Raw genomic sequence first — 22,087 nt, forward strand, 5'->3', positions numbered from 1 at the left:
AGCACCCCATTTCTAAAAAATTATTAAAAAATGATTATTAAGCGCATATGTCATTAAAAATCATAGAAAACTCTTCGTATCGTCAAAAAGAAGCAGAAATTATCATCAGAACTACTGTATCTAAAAATTAATTTTTCAAAAATTTTTTATTTTTTTTTAATATTCGAAAATTTTTTTACATATCAGGAACTCTAAGCAATCGCAAATTGAAGCTATTAAGCCGCTCAGAACTATTCCACCTCGAAATTCGATAAAAAGTTAGCACCCCATTTTTAAAAAATGTAAAAAAAATGTTTATTGAGCGGAACTCTTGTTATTAACTATAGGGAACTCTTCGTCTCGTCAAAAGGAAGTGGGAACTCTAATCAGAACTCCTGAGTACTATAGTTGGGGTGCTAACTTAACATACCCGAACGTTTCGTTATTCGCATCGACATGAAACGTGACGTTCCAGTATGACTTCTCCGCACGTGCGCGTAAAAATGATCGAGGCTCGGTAGGCTGATCTTTCCGGTAAATTTCCAGGCGCCATGGTACGAACAATTAGGGCGACGCGACGCCATCGGGACGCCATCACGGCCGGACGTTTCCGGGAAATGCAATTTATCGCGGACTCGTTGAACAAAATGCATCCGATGCCGTCATCGTTACATCGCGCCGGCAACGTGTTGCGCATCGTCGACGGCGCATTACACGCATTACACGTCGTAAATTTTGTTTCGCTCGCGACCGACGCGATCGCGCGATAATGCGACGAGAGAGTAATTTTATTCGCGTCTCGTATAGAATAATTTGTCCGCGCTCCGACATTGCACTGCACGTGACAATCGCGCGCAGACACGAAAGCTCCAATCGTTATTTTAATAGATGAATTCTCCGATCTATTTTAAATTAATCTTTCTAAAATGTCCAGGTCAATAAATTTCGAGTTACAAATAATAGAGAATTGTTCGTTGCATTTCTGTGAATCAAAATTCTGACACCAAAATTTGTAACATAATTATTGACGCTGTGTCTGACAGATCTATTTAATTTATGATAATTACAGGGCATTGATTAATTTCAAGGAACCAAAATAACGCATTATAAAATGAATAGCATATGTATTACAAAGAAGATTGAATTGCTTAACATATCTGACAAAGAGATGTATAATTGAGTAAATCGAATAGTCGCCAGCTCCAGAAGGTTGCATAAAAAGTGATGCAACCCCCTACCCTTCTCCTATATAAAACAATAAATGTTAGTTCGCGAGCGACGTGAATGGAAATGACTGTGGAACATAACCCTGCGCAAATTGGCAGCGATAAACGCGCCAACGAGGTCAGGAGTGCATCTTTGCCGATGCATCGCACCACGTCGCGCCGAGTGCATCGTCCCCCGATGCGTTCGACGGTAATCTCTTCTCCCCTGCGTCGCGGAGGGAAACCGTGAACCACTCTCCGTCAATCACGTGTCGGGAACAAAGGAGCGCTTTAGTCGCTGGATGCACCCATTTGCCTTCGCTTCGTCGGCCCCATCATTGCCGTCGTTTACGTGTCTCCTTTGACGCGCTATTAGACGACGACGAGGAGGAAAATAAACCTGGGAGCGGCACCCTCGGCCCCTTCCAACTGTATCCTCCACCCTGCGCTCGATATCGAATTTCTCTCATGGAATTGTCGTTTCTCCGGGGTATTGTAAACTACCGTCGAGCAGATCTCTGTTCAAGAGAGCCCTGTTCGTCGTCAATTTATTTTTCGCGCCGAGAAGTACTTCGCCGCGTATAATTACCTCTTTTAACGTCTTTTTCGTTTGTTTGTAAAAAAAAAACGCTTTGCTTTCAATAGCGAATCAGGTTTGTTCGGCAGTATAACTGTCGCGCGCGTATTTAAGAACATTGATTTCTTTCGGGAGTTTCTTTTTTTACTAAACTTTGAAGAAAAATTAATTAATTCTTTTAATTTATTGTATTAAATCATTGGATAAGTAAATATCATACTGCGCATTATTCTGTTTTCATACGTATAATTGAATAGGTATAATTTGAATGTGGAAGAAAAATTAGAGTGGGACACGAGGTCGAATTTGTACAGCGCGTAGGAAAATACAGAATATAAATATTTGAGTTAAATTTAAAGTCTGGTCTCTCAGTGAATTAACATTTCACAGATATTCTCTTCACATTAATATCAGACGTCCCTCGGAGCAAGAGAATCGTAATAAAGATTATTATTATTATCGTTCCGCACGTCACGTATGTATGAAAATTCAATTAATAAAAGGGGAATTAAATTAGTAAAAAGTACTCTCGATTTATATCAAAATACCAGACAGCGACTTTAATGAGTCAACCTGTTTCCCTCCCTCCCTCCCTCCCCCTCATGTACAATAATTAAAGTTCGCACGTAATTCAATTTGAAGCAATTAATTTGACGTATTTCACGCGCTGTTACGTCACTTTGTTACAGTTCCATATCCAACAAGTTCGGTTTCTCTCCGCATCATTTGTGACAAATGAGAACATCTTCCTCCGTTCTCTCTCAGCTCTCCACCTTTCTCTTTTTTGTTGAAACGAGATTAAATCGCTGGTATAGTTTCATACTCGGACATTGCAGCTGAACGCAAGAATAAGTATCAATAAATGAGAAACGCATTTAATTCCGAAATTTTATATCTTGGAAATTGCTCCTTGACTATGAATATCGTGTATTATTAAAGCTCAGTGTGTATATTGGATGCGTTATCAATCTACTTATGATATATTATATTTAGTCTGATATATAAGTCATTTTATATATGTATAATTCAGTAACTAAATGTGTAAACTTTCATGTCAATTTAAAACTTTATTCTGAGTTTTAAGTTCTATTTTCTGCTCCCCTTATCTACCTTTTCCCTCCATAACAATTTTAACCTTCAGAAGACGAGGGTCTATTTTTAAAATCTTACAGCTTTTCTCTGCGTAAGATTTGGTATAATTCATTATTTTTTACTGTATTTTTTGCCTCTTCTTAATTTGCAATTAAATTTACGCGCGTTGCAGGGTCTATTTTTATCCATAGCCAGGGATCTTTCTTTAATCGAGAGTATAACTTTGAGCGCATCTTACCGCTTAAAATCACGCCGTATTTTTCGTGCCACAAATAGGATTATCGTTCGGCAACCGTGACGATGATATTCTGTGGTCAAAGCGCAAAAGGAAAGCGAGATTAATGGACGAACAGACTGGGGCTGCAGGCCGTGCAGCGTACAGTTAGTGCCGTTTTTAAGGATAGAAACGCTTTTAGCGCGTCGCGTCGGTCGTCTTTTAACTATGGCACTTGCCATAATCTACTCTTGCAAAAATGCAGTACGTCGAGGTTAAAGCTGCGTGCCAGTTATGCTCGCTTTGGCTTTACGAACGAATAACATTTTGGTGAAACGACATCGAGGTACTCTTCCATAAATTACGTGAAGAAATTCTTATACACTCATCAAAGTAGCACCAAACGCTACCAAAGTAGCACCAAATGGTGCAACGCTATTGAAGACCCGTCGGAAAGGATGTGACAGACATAAGGTGCGCAATAGGAAGACGCTATTAGCGCTATTTGTGTTGTTCTATCTTCATCGTTTATTAAACGTAAAAGAAGGTTATAATAGCATCTTCCTGAACACAGAGATTGCACACATACACACGGATTATTTCTAGAATCAATTTATTGAAATCTTTATAAGATACAAAACTAATTTGGTATCTTTTATCAGATTTTCTTTTAGTTACCCTTTAACCTTTAAACACTGAGAAAGAGAAAGAGGGTTTACATCTAAAACAAGAATTTTCCGCTTTGGAGAGTTTTAGAATCTCAGCTGACAGCATCATATGCCTATTAATCCACCGCTGCATGCATTGCACGGATCCTATCCATCGCTTCAACTTTGAGTAGACTGTCGACGATGCGCGCGGATCGATCGTCGAGTATCTGCGGGACGTCAATCTACCCGCCGTTCGCAAACTTATTCCAGGCTTCCATCCGTGGCCTGTGGAGTGCAGTAGATTTCGCGTGAAACGCGCAGATCGACGCGGCGGTATTTCGGTACGCTCGTTTGACCCGATCGATTCGACGATCCCGCCGAATCGCACATCGCCCATGCAGCTATTAACTACCGCACCACGCCGTACACGTCCACGTACACATTAGCACGTGCATCGTCGCTAATGTGGATGAAAATTAATGAAACTTCTGCAGGTACGGAACTACATATCAATGGAAACTATCAGAATAATGCTCTTCGGAAATATTTGTTATTTTTTAAACGCTATTGCTATATGTTGACAATGTCTAAGAAGAGTATTTATCATTGTAAAACGTTTATTTGATAATATTATTGCTTATGTTCGCGCGCATTATTAAAATTAGAAGATAATAAACACTCAGAAAAAACATAATGATAGCGATTATTTCTTTCTATGTCAGTTTATTACACTTCAACGCTACTATTAGGTATTATTATTATTATTATTATTATTATTATATATACGAAACGAAATTTTGTTATTATAAAATTTTTTTAAATTTGATTAGATACTGATGTAAAAATCATTTTGTTTAAATATTAAAATAATTATGTAGGACGCTCAAACTGGTTGCTAGAATGTCAGACTTTTTTACAGCATTGTTCATCATGCTTGAAATTCCTACGTAATTATTTAGATATGGGCCAACAAAATTATTTTAAAATTTGTATCTAACTAAATTTTTAAATACTTCAACAAAATTGTTCTTTCTGTGTATAACAATTTTATATGTAGAATTAATGTACATAGTTATATTTCTGATTAATTACAACGATTCTTTACAGTATTAAGTAACAAATCGGAAGTAACTTGCACTTAGGAAAGGTGAGGGGTGATTTACAAATGTTAAAAGGAGGTAATATTCTGATCTACATTTGTCTAGACTCGATATTACTCGAGGAAATTCAGGAAATGCTATTGTCGAGATTCAAATGAGTCGCGTAGAAAAAGAAAGTACCAATCGGAGCCTTCAAGGTGAATAACGAGTTTTCGCTAAAACGGTTAAAGTGGTTCTTGTAAAACCATACGCAGTTGCTTGGGAGTCTCCTGCGGGACTTGTGTCGATAAGATAGCGTTACTTCGATATCCCTTTAAGACCCGTCCGTTCGTTCTCATCCCTCGGCATCTTCCTAAGATCGCTATCCTCTGAGGAAATATCCTCTCCTTCCGGGATACCCGCTTCCGTAAAACGTTTCATCTTCATTCGCTCCCGTGTACCGGAAAAGAGTCGAACGGACGGGATAGTTAGCAATTGGAGCAAAAGAATATTTTCTCCCGCGATCGATGTCGTTGTAGTTAAAAATTGGCGTTTGAAATTAAAAGTGATCTGAAAATAACGATCTTAAAATTCTAATCTATGTAAGATTTGGTCAATTTATAAGATAATGGAGCATGAAATTTTACGCTTTAACTTAAATTGTTTGCGAAGAATTGTTTTTTTTTATAATTTATAAAAAATTTTCACAGTTATTAATCGGCATTTATTGAATTCGCAGTAAATATTGATTTATTTAGAAAAATATTATTTAATGCTTATTAAATACTTAATTTGCATTGAACAATTTTTTATCACTGATAAGTAAGAGAAAAGCATCTAATCTGAAGTAAGAAAAAGCAGATGAAGGGAGATCCGAAAATATCTTCTCTTTCTCGGCTAAATAATCCCGGGTGAAAGAAGCTACCTCGGTCGATGGATTAGGGAGCGAAGCTTTTCGATGTTTAATTAACGTCGACGGGATAAGCTCCGTTACAAGAAAGCTCGACCGATCGCCGGATAATCGGAAAGCCTCGTGGAAGAAGACCTTTCTGGGGGATATATCTCGATGGTGAGTCCGTTGGGCTCAATAGACGAGCTCTTCATTTGGGATTTAATTTTGATTCGGCTTTATCTCCGCCATCGATCCAGGATTTATGGTGATTAATTTGCTTGGCTTACTGTTGATAGAAATTAAAATAGGAAGGTCCTCAGTTGGCTGCTCTCAGTTTATATATGCAACAATTATGTCATTGCCATATTTCTTTTAGGGATTATTTTTCGAATGATAAAGACAATTCAAAAATATTGTCCACTGTTTTCGTAATAATTGGGAATTTCATCTTTCCGATTAATGTATAAACACACAATTACGTGTTATTGCATTATTAATACTCGCGATAATTCTATATCTTTTGTAAATTATATAATTTATAGAAGTGTAGTAATAAATTTCAACGTATTTCAAATAACTTGTTTTAAAATCGTTTTAAAAAATTCTGCAAGTAAATTTTTAATCAGGAGATAAAAGGATGCCATTACATGGAAAGAAATTTTGCTAAAGTATTGAAAAATTTAGCTAAATAGAAATCTGAACATACATTTGTTGAACTATCAAAAAATATTTATATGTAAGGAACTCAAGCATGATGAGCAATGCTGCAAAAAAATTTGGATGTTTTAGCCACCAGCTTGAACATCTTGTTATAATTATTTTGATAGTTTAACAAAATTATTTTCAGATTTGTATGTAGCTAAATTTTTAAATACTTCAAAACCGTTTTTTTTTCGTGTAAAATTTAATATTTTAATCGATATTTTAATTGATAAAATATAATAATAATTTAATAGTCATTTAGTAATAAATATATTCGCTTTTTTTTTTCGCGGAAAATTTCCTGTTTACTTTATCTCTTACGTTTTACAAAAATACATATTTCATGATAATGCATATTTTACAATGTAAATTGGATAATCTACAGTGAGATCTCTGTGCCTCGAACACGAGTTATATCAATTACCTTAATTTCATCGTTTAACGTAATTTGCGATATTCAGTTCGCAACAACATCAATTTATGAGTCTCGTATTTCACGTATCACAGTCGCTCTATCGAGAGAGAGAAAGAGAAAGAGAGAGAGAGAGATGCACGGATGATTAATTATCAGCGTAGGACCCGACTCCACGGTATTGCGCTCACTCGAGCGTCTGCGGTCACTTCAGCAATAGCGTTCCGGCTGTTAAAACGTTATCTTGATTGGCAGGCACGAAGTAGGGTAGCACCAATGAAATTTAATGGCCCAATGATATTATATTATATCCTTCATGCCGCTACGGTCGCTCAGGATTTTCTGCGGTTACAAGGTGCGCCGAAACTGGGGATCTTCGAATTTTGTGGTATCTATGCCGATGCGCAGCGTAGCGCGTTTGGACTTGCGTAATCGATGTTTAGAACCGCTCGGATCAGATTCCTCGCGAATTCCAATTTCGCTCTACTTCATTACTTCCCATCCTCGAGCTCATTCGCGCCATAGACGATATTCAGGTGGTATTATTGCCGCTTCTATAGTGTTCTGGAAGCCACCAAATCCGTACACATTCCGCGACAAATCAAGCTTTTCTGATGAACAATTTTCACTTATCATTACGAGTTTATACTTTTCGAGTTAGTATAAACTCGTGATGATGAGTGAAAATTGTTCGCTAAATGTATCTAAGTCCGTTAAAATCATGTAATATATTTCTTTTAAATTGAGGTTTGTACTTATTAAAATCTTTATCTTAATTCTTCAAAATATATGTTATAAACATCTGTTAAGAATGTATTACACGTATTTTTTAATAAAATTGAAAAATTATAAATATTACACGTTTTACAAATTAATATATAGATTAATTACAAATTTATATGTAGTATTTAAAAGTAATACAACAAAAAAATTTGGCAGCAATTTAAAATCTGGAATAAAATTATTTCAATAAGTTTCAAAAATACATAATTAAGATAAAATAAGAAAATTTTCATTTAAACTATAAAATTGTATTGTTAAATATATTGTTCCATATGTATAATATATAACACTCATTTTTGTATTGAAAGTATATATTTTCAATCACTTTTTGTAGAGATTATGTATTTGATATTTTTACTTATTGTATATCTCTAAAATTTTCGAAGTATCGCAATTAAAACAAACGCAATTTTTTTCATTTTATCTTTTCATATTTGTAATTGAAAAGACTTCCAAGATTTTAGCACATTTTATTACATAGCATATACAATTTTTAAACACAAAGTCGTGGCACATCGCCTTTGTTATCTACGTTATGCCACGCTTGTCGCAAGATCAGCGTGAGGGACTCTCAATGGAAAGCAAAGCTTTCGTGTAAAGTCAACGTCATCGTGATTTCATTACGTGCGTTTACCTTATCGACAAGGTATCGCGTCAAAACTGTTACCACGATAAAGCCGTTATTAACACGAGGTAATAAAAAGAAGCAATGCACGCGAAGTCACGGAAAGAAGAAAAAACTGAAGTCCTTTGAATAGATTTAAATATATTTAATTATTATGTAACTTGAAAAGAACGTTAACTTTAATAAAGTTAATGTCTGTGAAACCTGCAAAATGACAGATGTAAAAGTCAGATTGAATTTTGAAAGAGTACACATAAAATTGTGTACTCGTGAAATTAGCAGGTTTATTAAGTTTGATGAAAAATATATACACAGCAATTTTGCAGCAAACGTTCAAGCAATAAACACGAAATACAATTGAAAGCGAATGAGATCGATTAATCTTTCTTCGCGAAATTACTAACATCCGTCAAGTCTGTCCTGACTTTTCCGTATGAAAGTATAACAAAATACGTAAATTATAGTTATTGCCTCATTCTGCTGTGTGCCAGCAAGTGCGCGGATGCTCATGAAATTTACGTCTTTGCGGCGTTTTCGTTTTATTAACCACGAAGCAATATACGTTGAGCCACGAAATTTCTAACAGTTGTTTACCTTCTCTTACAGCCCTCATGGATGCGGAGTCGAGAATACTGGGACGACAGTTTCGAAGCACGTTTCGCGGAACTACGGAAAGATCCGACGAGACCACCCTTGAAGGTAAGTTAATTAATCGTTAAAATATTTACGCGGACACGTGGATGGCTCGCGTGTACGTGGTAATCCTGAAATTGGATAGTCCAATAAAGAAGACTTCATTTGACGATTACCATGTTAAAAACATGCAACCATATATATAATACACTTGTTATAAATTTTCCGAGAATGACAACGTTCGATCTATAATTACAATAAAAGTTTATGATCAATCAAAATCAATAATTACGACGCAAATCAAACATATGACGTGTAATAATGAATTAAATAATATTATTAAATTAAATTAATTAAATTTGTTAATAAAAGCTCATGATTATTTATATCGCAAAATTATTAAGATTTGACAAATATATATATTGTTACGAAGCTTTTGATTTAATTCACGTATATCATGCTATTTTTCTATTTGCATATTCTTTTAATGGCAACGTGTTTTAAATATGCCGCGGTAAAAAATTTAGGATAATATAGCGCAGCTGCAGGCGGTTGCAGGTGTTTGGGGAGTAAAGGATTAATGGATTATTGTATAAAATTATTAGGTATGAGAGAAAAGCGTAAAGCGATATAAACAGTGAAAACGTCTAGGGCGAATACGAGATATCCGCGTTCGCTCGTGCGAAAGCTCTTCTCAGTGCTTTCACGTTGCCGTTAATGCGAGAGCGAAGATTTACGACGCCGTGGGAGTGTAAAAAGCTCGTCTGACGCGCCCTGGGAGAAATCGTGAAATCGGGAAGGCTTTGTTTACGATGTTATAAAGCATTTCGATCTTCTCTCGAGTTACCCTCGCGATTTGCTTTTCTCGCGGCCTCCTGCTTGAATTTATGATATCCGCATTTCCTATCATATGGGTTTTCCACAATCTTTTTTTTTACTTACCATGACGAACGTATTTGAATATCAATTTACCAATTTATAGCGAAATTGATGATTTATCTAATTGTTTGTTCAGACACGGAAAGAATGATTTTAAAATAAGAAAAATAAAAAAGATAGATCTGAAAATAATTATTCTAAGAGACTCAAACATAATGAACAATAGTGGTCATTATTGCAAAAAGTTTTGACATTTTAGCGTTGCCGCTTGAATGTTTTATATAACTACTTTCATAGTCTAATAAAATTATTTTTCAATCTGTATCTAAGTAATAATTTGTAGATCCTTCAGTAAAACCGTTCTTTTTATATATTTATAAAAAAAAGATTGATAAATATTTAGTATAACGGATTACCCTCCAATGACTCTGACCTTGATATATGTTGTCATGACTACGAAGAGTAATGTTCTGATTACTATTGCACGTGGGTTTTGACTTTCCACGCGAAACGAGAGCTCACATCAAAAAATGGGTTGGGTTAGGTTTTTTTCAGTAGTGAAGCCCCCCCGGAGGGGGGGACAGAACTTACTGCCTCTACACATACACTTTTCAAGAGTTTGTTTAAATGGCAACGCGTTTTTTGTTAATAACTTTTTAACGAAAGACGGCCGCGGGCTAAAATCTTCTGAAGGTTACTCGGGGTCATAACCTTGACAACATATGTCAAAGTCAAGGTCATCGGAGGTCCATTATACTAAATATTTACCAAAAAATTCTTATTACAATTATATGGTATTATCAAGAAAATAATGGTATCGAATAATTACTGATAAAATCGATTTTCAATAAAATTAAATAACAAATGTACTCTTAATTAGTTTTATATTATGATGATAATAGTTAGTGTATATTATGTGGTGAAAAAGATAAAAGAGACATTTAGGAATTTTTTACGATACTTGGAGCGAAGAACGAGTACCGTGTTAGTAGTAAAAGTAAATCTCTGCTCAGGCGAACGCGATTTCCAGTAGTGAAACGAGCTCTTCCTTGGTTCTAATGTTTCTTAGAGCTGTCTTCTTTTGTTTGTAAAATTCATTGGATGAATAATTACAGTTCGTATAAAACAAAGTGCTAATTAACTTTTGGCTATAATTAAAAACAGTATTCGCAAACGTTAGTTCATCTTTCATATGAGGTCAAATGAGATAATATTGAAAACACATTGAATTATAAATGTAACGCAATAAGTTTTCTAGTGTAATAACAATGAATATTTAAAACAAAGCCGTGAATATTTAATAATCGCGGTAAAATTCGTAAACAATTGTTATCGTGCTTATACCAAAAGTTATCAATTATTAAAATATTGTGGTATATAAAATTATCATTCAATGTTGTCCTTCTATGACGTACAATAAATTATAAGTTACACATTTTTTATACTACGCATATCTGTGAAAACTTACTTAGTGTAAAAATTCATCCTATTTGCTTATTCACTGACGAGAAACGCATCGACGCGTACTCGGAAAAATGTTCTCGTATACGTTCGTACTCCCACATGTTGCGGTTTTCGGGCAAACCTTTGTACGACTCCCATTAACCATCGACCCTAGTCTCATGGCGGTTTGCTCTTGACGAGACAACTAACAGAATCGTTTGATCAAAGCTCGAAACAACTCCATTATAACCCAACGATTGCAATTTTCTACATCCGTACGCTTTCACAAATTCCGCATCGTCTGCTTCTCTGGTCATGATAATGTTTACAGTTGTTATGAAACTTATGATTATGCATTTCAACGTTTAGTTTAGTTGGTTGTTTACTGAGAGAAAAATGTTTGGTATTTGTAACACTAGTTATTACTATAAAAATGCAATTAATATAATTTAATTATAATTCATAGTCATTTTAAGTGCCAACTATGTATTGTTTGTTGATAAAACCATGTACACATATATTATTATTACTAAACATTATAAAAGTAATAATAAGTGTAAGAACTCTTGATAATTCAAAAAATAAGATGAAAATAAAGCAGGCAAATGAAAGTCAAACTCTCATTTATCCGCTTTATTTTCTTATTATAGCAAAAATAACCATAATTATGATAATATGTAATTCTAATTATAATCATAAATGCCAAAAATTTTTCTCTCAGTATAGATTGCTGACAAAAAACTAGATTACAGAACAATTTTAAAGCAATGAATAAATTATCGTAACTCTTATATCACATATAGTTTGATGAAAATAGTATTGCGAATATTTGGCATGTACATCTCCGTGTTTAAAAAATGATGAAAAGAAAACTACAATTATTAAATTTAATATTTTATCTAAAGATACGCAACATACGTAGCGTGGACCCAAGTTACTATTACACAAGCGACATTATCACAAAGCGCATTAATATTATTATGCATTTTTGTAATTTGCTTTTGATATAATCTTTTATTTTACAACTCTCCTGTCACTTCAGAGAGACGGCCGCGTGATATGATAAATTAGCGCTTCTTGCATATGCGGCTTTGTTATTTCTCCGTTGTAAAATTACGAGCGCCGCGCGTTAACGTGGCATCGCGCCAGGTAACACAGCGTGGGTAATTACGCGTAGAAAGAAGGAATTCTCCGTCGTCCGTGCGAGGTAATCGCTCGGAAAATCCGGAATATGTAAAATTTATTCACGGGAGAAGCGTTTCGCCCCCATGGCGACCCTTCGATCCGTTTCGAAGGAAATAAGACGTCCCCGCGAATGAATTCCGAATGATGCCGCGCGGTTCAAGTAGTCTCGCAGGCATTTTAAACGAAGTTCGATGCAGGATCAAAACTTGTTAATTCGCACATTTTAGTAAACAAAATTTGCGACAACGAAAAGTATCTATGTAATAAAGTTAAATAATTTTTCGAAGGAAAGTGGACGTAGACTACTATGCTTCGACGTAACTTGAAATCGTCTGTTCTCGTTTCCACGTACTCTTCTCCAGAGCGCCAGGAGTTGCAGTACGTAATTACGAGTTCTTGTTTTTCTCCAGATGTTGTCACGAGCCGCTACAATGGTTCGCGCGTTTCCTAGTAAAAGTCATTGCGCGCTGGTATAATTGCTTTCTCGCGAAGTATATACAATCTCTTTCTTTTTCTCCCCCTCCCCCCCCCCCCCCCCCCTCTCTCTCTCTCTCCCCGCTTTATTGGTAGAGATCCTTCACTCTGTGTTCCTGGGAGAAAATTGCGAAGGTATCTCATGCGTTTCTCGCGTCGTCCGTCGTTTGCAACATTCAGAGTTGCGAGCCAAGGAAATCTCGATTCTCCTTGCGTCAAGAAAATACTTGTTCGGTCTTGAGTTAATCCTTTGGGATTACGGAGTTGGATGCTGTGGATGTTAGATCCGCCGAGGCGAGTTTGTTTGGATAAACGTATGAGACTACTCGAGTCGACCCATCGTCGAAAAAAACAGAACGATTCTCGATTTTTGGATAGATGCATTGCCTCACAAACTGGAATCTCTCTCTCTCTCTCTCTCTCTCTCTCTCTCTCACTCTTTCTCGCCGCGTCGCTCCTATCCGGTGCAAACAGAGTTCGACGAGTTCGACAATACCGGCTCATCAGTCCATTGTCGTCAAGACTACAATAGCACGAGCGGTAGCGGCCCTTTGGAAAACGTACCCGACAATGGTGGGAAATGGGCGCGATTTCGGTGATCGGGATGCATCGAATGTGCCTGCAAGTCCAGGGACTTGCTATCCTCTCGGATCTGGATTCGTTCGTCCGTATTGATACGGGGATTTAGGAGGCTGTGATGTCGAGCTTCAGGAAGGAAGCGTTCTGTCAAGTCGCATAGTAATCGCTATCGGTTTATAGAAAGTCGAGTGTACTGATAACTGATATAGTAACAGGATTTATAGCAACTTTTTACTATTTTTTAAAGATATTAATAATAATGCAATGATGAATGACTGCAGCTAATAATAATAATAGAGTAATAACAAATGATGACAAGTAATTAAAATACAAATAAACAGATAGATATAATCATCTTTTTATTAATTCATGGAGAACGGTAGGGGAGAATGGGAAACTGTAAACATGGGCTAAACGTGAACGATATTATTTTCTAATTGTGTATTATATTATATGTATTAGAGTAGTGATGTATAATATATTAGAGTAGAATAAACTTTCATTTCTGACACCTATAACAATAGTTCGATTTACGCCCAGTATCACACTATAATACGTGATCGAAAGCACACACTGCTTAAGGCCGTGTTTACAATGAGATTTTAAAGGAGTAAAACTTGAACTTTAAACTGTAATCCGTAAAAAATTGACCAACCATAGTTAATGTTCTCCACACATTCGACTATGATTAATCAATTTCTTACAACTTAAGGCTTAAAACTTAAGATAAATATAACATATTTTTTATTTTTTTTTTGAAATCTTGATGAAATCTTGATTAAAAAGTTATTCGTCTTTAAATTGTAATAGTTAATATTCATATATGTGTTAGTTAAGCAAAAATCTATTCGACACATTGTCCTTGCGATAAGTATTGAATTGCAAAGGTTGTTTTGTTTTTGTTTAAAATTATAGTTTACTAATATATGATTGTATTATAATTTAAAATCAAATAACTAGATATTTTCTTTGAATAAAGTCTTCTAAAAATTGATAAATAATTGTCGGTTTTATTTGACATTTTTTATGATTCAAATAGAGTTTTAGAGTTACACAATACATATAATGTCGATTTAGATAAATTGTAAGCTATCGTGACATCTTGGATAGCATTGGTCCACAGAATTTTCAAGGCCAGGGATAAAAAGTCAGTGTCTTGCGTCAACAAACCAATTATGCTGATGTATCATCTCAGGCATTCGAAAGATTCGTTTATTAACGAGGTTTCCCTCCCGTGCGCTTTTCTCTCATAGTGCGACAGTGTTACGGTTCCTCAAAGAACGTGCACATTCCCGCTTGTACGCGCATACCACTCTTCCTCTTTGCCCTCCTTTCCTTGACATTCCTTGCAGGCGTACAAAAGGACACGACACGAGCACCTCGTGATAAATGCAAGGGTGTGTAAGATACTGCGAACTATGAATATGCGGATTTAGCATCTGATATTATTATATAATGTCGAAGCTCTTTAATCTTGCAACAGTGAGTCACGGTCTCGCAGATAGATATCAACGTCTTTCTAAACTATATTTTTCTTTAAGATTTGAGAAGAATTGAACATATTTAGAGCGTATATTTCCGATTTATATGTATCACTAGCGAATGGATAGGATTGAGAAATATTGTATTGTAATCGCATTCTCTCTTTGGATACTTTTAATTATAATCTTTTTCCAATCAGTTTATCAATGAATTCAAGAAAAATAATGATATGAAATGTAACACATGAAAAAATTGAGGGAGACTTAAATAATTCTCCTTAAACAATGCATTTTTTAAATCATGATATATTTTATTGATGTACTGTCAATATATTTAATCATGTAATTCCAGATGCTGGCATTCACATCACTATTGCGGGGTATACTTATTGTTGGTCTTTGTCTCGTAAAGAGTAAAAAGTGGAAACATACATTTTTGAAATGTTGCATCCTGTTTATTACCTACTTTACAGTGGAATACTAAGACGATGAAAACTTTAACGTGCGTTCCACTTTTGCGTATTCGTACTTGTTCCTTTGGTCGCGTTGTTTACTCCTTCGACGACACTATTTCATTCTCGGTCGATATATAAATAGCACAATTCAGAGATATATATATTCAAAGTCCTCGAACAAAGTGGCGAATCGCACCCAAGAAAATAATCGGAATTATTTGCATTCTACGGAGAAATAGGAGAGATGAGCCAATTTTATGTCACATTCCTTCTTTTCAGACCAATCAGAATTGTGGTGTGCGAATATTTATATCATCCGTTAAATAAAAGATAGGATCACAATTTGGAAAGAACTACTATTTAAACCAATCTTTTGTAATGAACATTATAATATTTCAAAAGCTCTGAAAAAAGATCTGAAAATGGTTTTATTGGATTATCAATATAATTAGGGTAGAACGATCAAGCTGATTGTTAAAACACTGAAACTTTTCTTGCAGCATTATATTTGATTTCCGAAATAATTATTGTATAATAAATAATAATCAACATTGAAAAAATGTTATTGTAAGGGTCAATAAATTATTATTTTAAATTTTGATGGTCCAACAAATTTACTTTCAAATCCATTTTTAAATATTTCAACAAAATTCTTTTCATATAATAGAACTTTACAGCAAAATTGATGATGAAGTGATTTTGAATAGACGCTTATATTATATAGGATTAAAATTTTTAACAAGAAATTGCTTCAAATAACTGTTATTATTACTTATAGGAGATAAAGTCTGCGCAAAGCGTGATTATACTTAACAATTTTTTTCATCGCGTATGTAATGTTGCGAACTTCTTAAGAGAGTTATTTATACGTTACCGCGAAACTGCATAGAAGTTGTAGTTAGTATAGCTACATATTCCCAAAGTTTAGTCTTTACCGTTGGGGGATTTGAAAAGTTCGGTGGTTTGTTACAGTGTTAATGGTCCCTTGACTAAATTTTTTAATCTTAATAATGAGATCAACGAGAAAACATATAAACCTGTGTGTTCGCGACACATTTTTTGCATCTCGTTTTACACACACGCACACGCACAGAGAGAGAGAGAGAGAGAGAGAGAGAGAGAGAGAGAGAGAATAAAACAAAAATAAAATTTTACACCAGGCTTTTTTTGATAACGTCGTGGTAAAAAAGAAGACAGAAATCGCAGAAGTAAATGAAAAATACATATTTATCTATACGTAATCATCATATATTTTAATTAGTAAAAAAATTTTCTTTTTATAACGTATTTTTTTTTTTTAGTCATATCTACTTAAAAAGTTAAGCTACACTAAAAAAAAAGTTCTGGATATCAATAAACAGAACGAATTCTGATCATATAAATCAGAATTCTAGTTATTGTGACTGAATTCTGAATTTCTGATTATCTCGATAAAAATACTTGATAGATTTAACTAAATACCCGATTTGTACATTAAAAAAAATGTATTGAATTTTTTTAAATATTTTTTTAAATAGAGTAAGTACTAACGAAATATTTGCTAAATGTAAACATATGTATAATACTTATTTAATTTAATTGTTTATTTTAAATTAAAATTTTATTTACTGTAAATGAGTATTTTGGTAGTACTCTATTCAAACAAATATTTAATAATATTCAGTAAATATTTTGTCAATATACCTTTCTGGTTGAATCCATGATTTCAATTATTGCAATAAATTTTTTTAGTGTGAATTTAATATTAACTATCAAAATAAGTCAAGTTTTTTCTTTCACGTGTTATATTTAAGAAAAGGCATTTAAATTCGTCGCAAACGTAAACGAAGACGTTAATCTTGCCTCCAAAACAAATTGTAGCTTTACTCTAACGAGATTCTTAAATTTGTATTCTCGAAGAGTACGGTGGAACGATAGGGTTTCGATTAACCTCGATCGACTCCTCGATCGAAACGTACTCTCCTGGAGGCGACCTGTAAAAAAAGTAGAACACGCGCAAACAACTCACTGACAATTTCGCGTCGTGCAAGATCATCCACGATGAGTTACCCGCAGAAGATGAGACACATCTCTCTCTTTCTCTCTCTGTTCCCGTACTTCTCTGTCTCTTTCCCTCTTTCTTTCTCTCTTGTCTCCCCTTCTTCTTGTTATCTTCCTCCTTTCCGGTTATATGACCGATGCTCGTAAAAAGCCAAAGCGAGTTGGGGAAAAATGTCACCTCTTACCATCAGTTGCCTATCCGGTCGACCCAACGATAGATACAACGTAATGAAATGAGGGTTGGTTGTCAGGATCGTACGTCAAAACTCACCCCGACCTTCTTATGATCATCTCCATTTTTTATCCGCATCACACTTTTTACGAGCATGCCTCGATCAATGCTGGAACGGGAATGAAGTAGTGCCTACGTTAGATCGACTGCGCTCCCGCGCGCGATCCACTTAAGGTGGCTTGCGTTGGATCGCGAAACTTTACGGTCCTCGTATACCTTTCGCTTATCGATATTACCTTTTCGCCATCGCGTTTACCTTTCTGGTACTCCTGTCGTGTGTGGTGGGATGAAGAAATAAATCCAGACGCTCCAGATCACGATAGCGCGATTTCCCAATTTAAAAGTCTGATCGTTCTACTCTGGGAGGATCATCCTGATCATCTGAAAAGTTCAGCCGACTTCTCTTGCACTCCTGGCTGCGGTATCGTGCTATCTCACTGCTTCGGTATTAATATTCGATGCCATTAACGGTGCGGCAATTGCTTCCACCGACCGGGACACGCTCCCTTACGCTTCAATCTGAATTCCAATTCGGTCCCCGCGTTTGGGTATTATACCAGTGGCTGTGATTGCGCGCCAAGGCGAGGGCACTCCCGGTACACGCTCCATCTTCCCGCCCGGTGTCGCGGTTAAGGACGATAATAGCGATTCGAGCAAGTAGCTAGCAAAGTTACCGGCGAGGTGACAAAGTACATGAGGGTCGTGCAGAGCGGGTAAAGGGGACGGAGGACGGCCCTATGTGGTGGACCGGTGAGAACAGGCGAGGGCAAAGGGTGAGGGAGGGTGTATTAAAGGGGCGCTATGACCCGATGCGCTTGTCTCATGCATACCAATAAGCCCTGCTGTGCGTTTCGTATGTAGCCGAGTATCCGCCTGCAGCTTGCCGACAACTTCGCTTATTTGTCCTGTGAAATAGATTCCGCGTCGCTCTTGGTCCTTGACTACGGTCGTGATCAAGATTACCGTTCGTATATACATACGATAGACATATTGCGAATATGTAGATTAAATTATGCAATCTCATTATTTGATCGTTGTTTATTAAATGCACTGAGATATACATACGTATATCTTTAAAGGTAAACGTGTATAAAAATGGGGATTTGTGTTTACAGAATTTTTAAAGTGACATAAATAATTACACGTACAGGATCGCTTCACATTAATATTGTAAATTATATCATATACAAAATTTTAAAAAGTATTAATTATAGTCTTGTGGAATTAATTTGCTAAAAATTAAAATATCATTTTATAAAAATGGGAAAAATAATGTATTTATAAAAAACGGAAATAAGTTAGGATCATAATAATCTATAATATAAATACATAATAAATTAATAAATTTAATAATTATTATGATTATTATAAAAAATAATTATATTACATCTTGCGTCTAAGTTAAATGTCAAAAATTTTGATAAATAAAATTAATTATTTAGTAAATGAAGATCATATACACAATATTGACAATATGAACAAATAATACGATAATTTGTTCTTTTCGTCCAATTTATATTACTCATTCTCCAAAAATAGTGTTAAACAATATATGAAATAAGATTTTGATTCTTATTATTTGTAAAAAAGTAGTCCTTCAAATATTTGAAAGAATAAATATTAGATAAAAAATATAATCAGCGATAAACAATACATTGAGAAATAACGTTATTCGTCATCCTGGAGGGAGGGAAAGAGATGGACGCGACAGGCGGGATACGGCCGGCGAAACGAATTTTGATTAACGAGAAAGCTTTCGCAAATTCGGGAGCGCGTTCCGCGCGAAAGAACGTTCCAATTTGTCCGCGTAGTGAGCGCGAAATGAAATTAAGGCAGACGCGAATTTGATCAGCGGCGGCGGCGGTGGCCAGAGTCCGAAATCTCGATGAAAACGCAGAGCTCGGTCGAAACGCTCGGAGGGACGACGACTAATGACAGTTACCGCTGTGAGTTGATTCCCGCTTAAAAGATTTACGCCGCCTTGTGTAGCTTTGCAAATCAAATATCCGACTGGCTTCACCAAAAGTACTTGGCGCTCGCGAACGAAAAACCGAAGCGTATCTATTTACTTTTTCGAGACCATTGAGACTGTACTTTTAAAACCTACGAAAAAAAGCGACAAAACTTTTTATATTTTTTAACTAAGAATCAGAAATACAGTATAATTATATTTGATTTATTTTAATCGTATTTTATTATGTTTTTTATAACTATCATAATTTTATTTTCTCTCAGTAGCGATGTATCAGAACGAAAGTCGTTATAATTTATCGCGTGCAATTTTTTTATATTGTGTCATAATATTTTATATTATGACATTTTTTTTCATTTACAAGAACTAAAGGTTAAGCAATACGAGTAATCGAGTGAAAATAATTCAAATAATTTATCATGCAAAAGAATACCTGTCACTTTTCCAAATTCGTACAACGAAGAAAGTGTAAACTTGGGACTTTGGAGGCATTATCGTCTACTGACGCGTCCTAAATTGCATAAATTCACCGCCGACAACATAATAAATCGCTCGTATTGTGTCGAGCGCGACGTTACATCTCACGTCATTTGAATTATTAACTCGCTATAGCGGTATGTATATCAATTACGCGATATTGACATTGTCGTTCTACTATTCCATGTCATTACAGAGAAAGAGAGGAAGGGGGGAAGAGGGAGAAGAGACAGTTATCGCAATCGGTTAACTAGAATTGATCGAACTTATCGTGTACCTATCAAAGTATTCTCTGTATGAATATACAACGAAAGACGATCGAATCGAGTATCGATTATGAATTAGTAGATTACACAATATCGTGCGGTTTTAACTGGAATATGAATTAGCCAATGTGATCACATGAGATTGTACTGCACGAAGTAATCATACCTACATGTCGCTTCTTGCGTATCTACATCAAGGTATTTTAATTTTTGCAATCAAATGAAACTATCGTTGTAATAATTATTATTCCCAACGTAAAGGGAGCAACGTATCGCAACGGCATTTCAGTTTATGCAGGCTCGCTCTCACGATTTAAAAATACGGTCGTGCTTTAATTGCATTCCAGTACGAAGTATTAGCAACAAAGTGAGCAGCAATAAAAAATCGCGCTATGGCATACGCCCGCATAGTTGAGTTGGGGAAGGGAAAAAAAGAGGAATGTCGTTCGCACTCCACTTCAAATATCGACACGTCGATACTCGAGACAGATTGAAACACTTTTTAAATGCGGCCGAGAGCACGAGCCCGGAAATAAACTAATAAATCGCGCAAATCGTCTCTGTCAGTCCATTTCTCGGCTGCGAATGTAGATTAATAATGATGAGACACGACACATAGTGTATCAATTACATTGTCGTTATCAACATCGTCAAGCCGATGTCGCACGAGCTAATTAACGAATCTCCACGTTAGCAAGCTGTTAACGTCGAAAATCGAGATCGACTGGATTGCATTACTCGGTATAATACATCACTTTTGAAAGATTCTTGATTAACGAATACGTGTATTATAGACCATCGATAAAGAATCTTGACGAGACAGCGCTGTTATTCGATTGTATCATCGATTAAAATTTTATCCGACTAATGTTGCCTTTAATAATTGGCGAATAACAAAAATTGCCTATTAACTAATAGAAAACATCAAAACCATTATAACAGTCATTTATCTTTGAAAAATTCAGCCGCTTTTAATTAATTTTTGATCAATTTAAAAAATCGTATATTTATTAGAAAACAATTTGAGATATTGTTTCTACATATAATTATGTTAATGCGATACAAAAGTCAGATTGCAATAAAGAAATTTAAAAAAAAAAAAGAAAGAATAATGTAAACATTATGCATAAATAAATTAATATAAGGTACTTTAATTTTATATTAAACATTTTTCAAATTACATTTACTCGAATATATAGGCCGCGCACATTTTACATTTATTATAATTATCGCTTTTACCATGGATCTTCAGTAATGCTTTCAGCTATACTAAATACAATATTTTATGAAAGGCAGCATTAACCTACCTGCCCCGGCACACGTATTACTATTTGTGGCACGTTTCTGATAAAACTCACGGTATCGCGTTTCTCTGTTGCAGGTTATCCTTGTGCCTCACAGTCACACCGATCCGGGATGGCTGAAGACGTTCGAGCAGTATTTCCACAGTTCCACGAGGAGCATCCTAAATAACATGGTTTCGAAACTGCAGCAGTGGCCGAACATGACCTTTATCTGGAGTGAAGTTTCATTCTTATCGCTATGGTGGGATAGGTGAGTGCATTTTATGTGCATAGGCGATCAAGTGTTTTGCAATATTTGTGAGTAAAAAGAGAGGAAATGCTTCAAATATTTCGTATCAAAAAATGCATTGAGAAATTCCTTACAATTTCGTGAGCTTTTCTTAAAATTGTAAAATGGAACTATTGAATGAAGCGTCGCATAAATAAAAATGTATAGCCTCGAGTAAATTGTACATGT

General features: G+C 35.4%; 1 protein-coding gene across 1 annotated transcript in view; it reads left to right on the forward strand.

Moving 5' to 3' along the window:
* alpha-Man-IIb (alpha-Mannosidase class II b) overlaps positions 1-22,087 on the forward strand; it is an 81,761-nt gene that overhangs the window by 37,551 nt on the left and 22,123 nt on the right. Inside the window, exons 2-3 of the mRNA XM_018548690.1 lie at positions 8,817-8,909; positions 21,708-21,880. Coding sequence (XP_018404192.1) covers positions 8,817-8,909; positions 21,708-21,880 — 266 coding nt within the window. The remainder of the gene's footprint in view (positions 1-8,816; positions 8,910-21,707; positions 21,881-22,087) is intronic.

The sequence above is a fragment of the Cyphomyrmex costatus genome, unplaced genomic scaffold, assembly GCF_001594065.2.
Source record: "Cyphomyrmex costatus isolate MS0001 unplaced genomic scaffold, Ccosl1.0 scaffold75, whole genome shotgun sequence".
NCBI classification, from domain to species: Eukaryota; Metazoa; Arthropoda; class Insecta; order Hymenoptera; family Formicidae; genus Cyphomyrmex; species Cyphomyrmex costatus.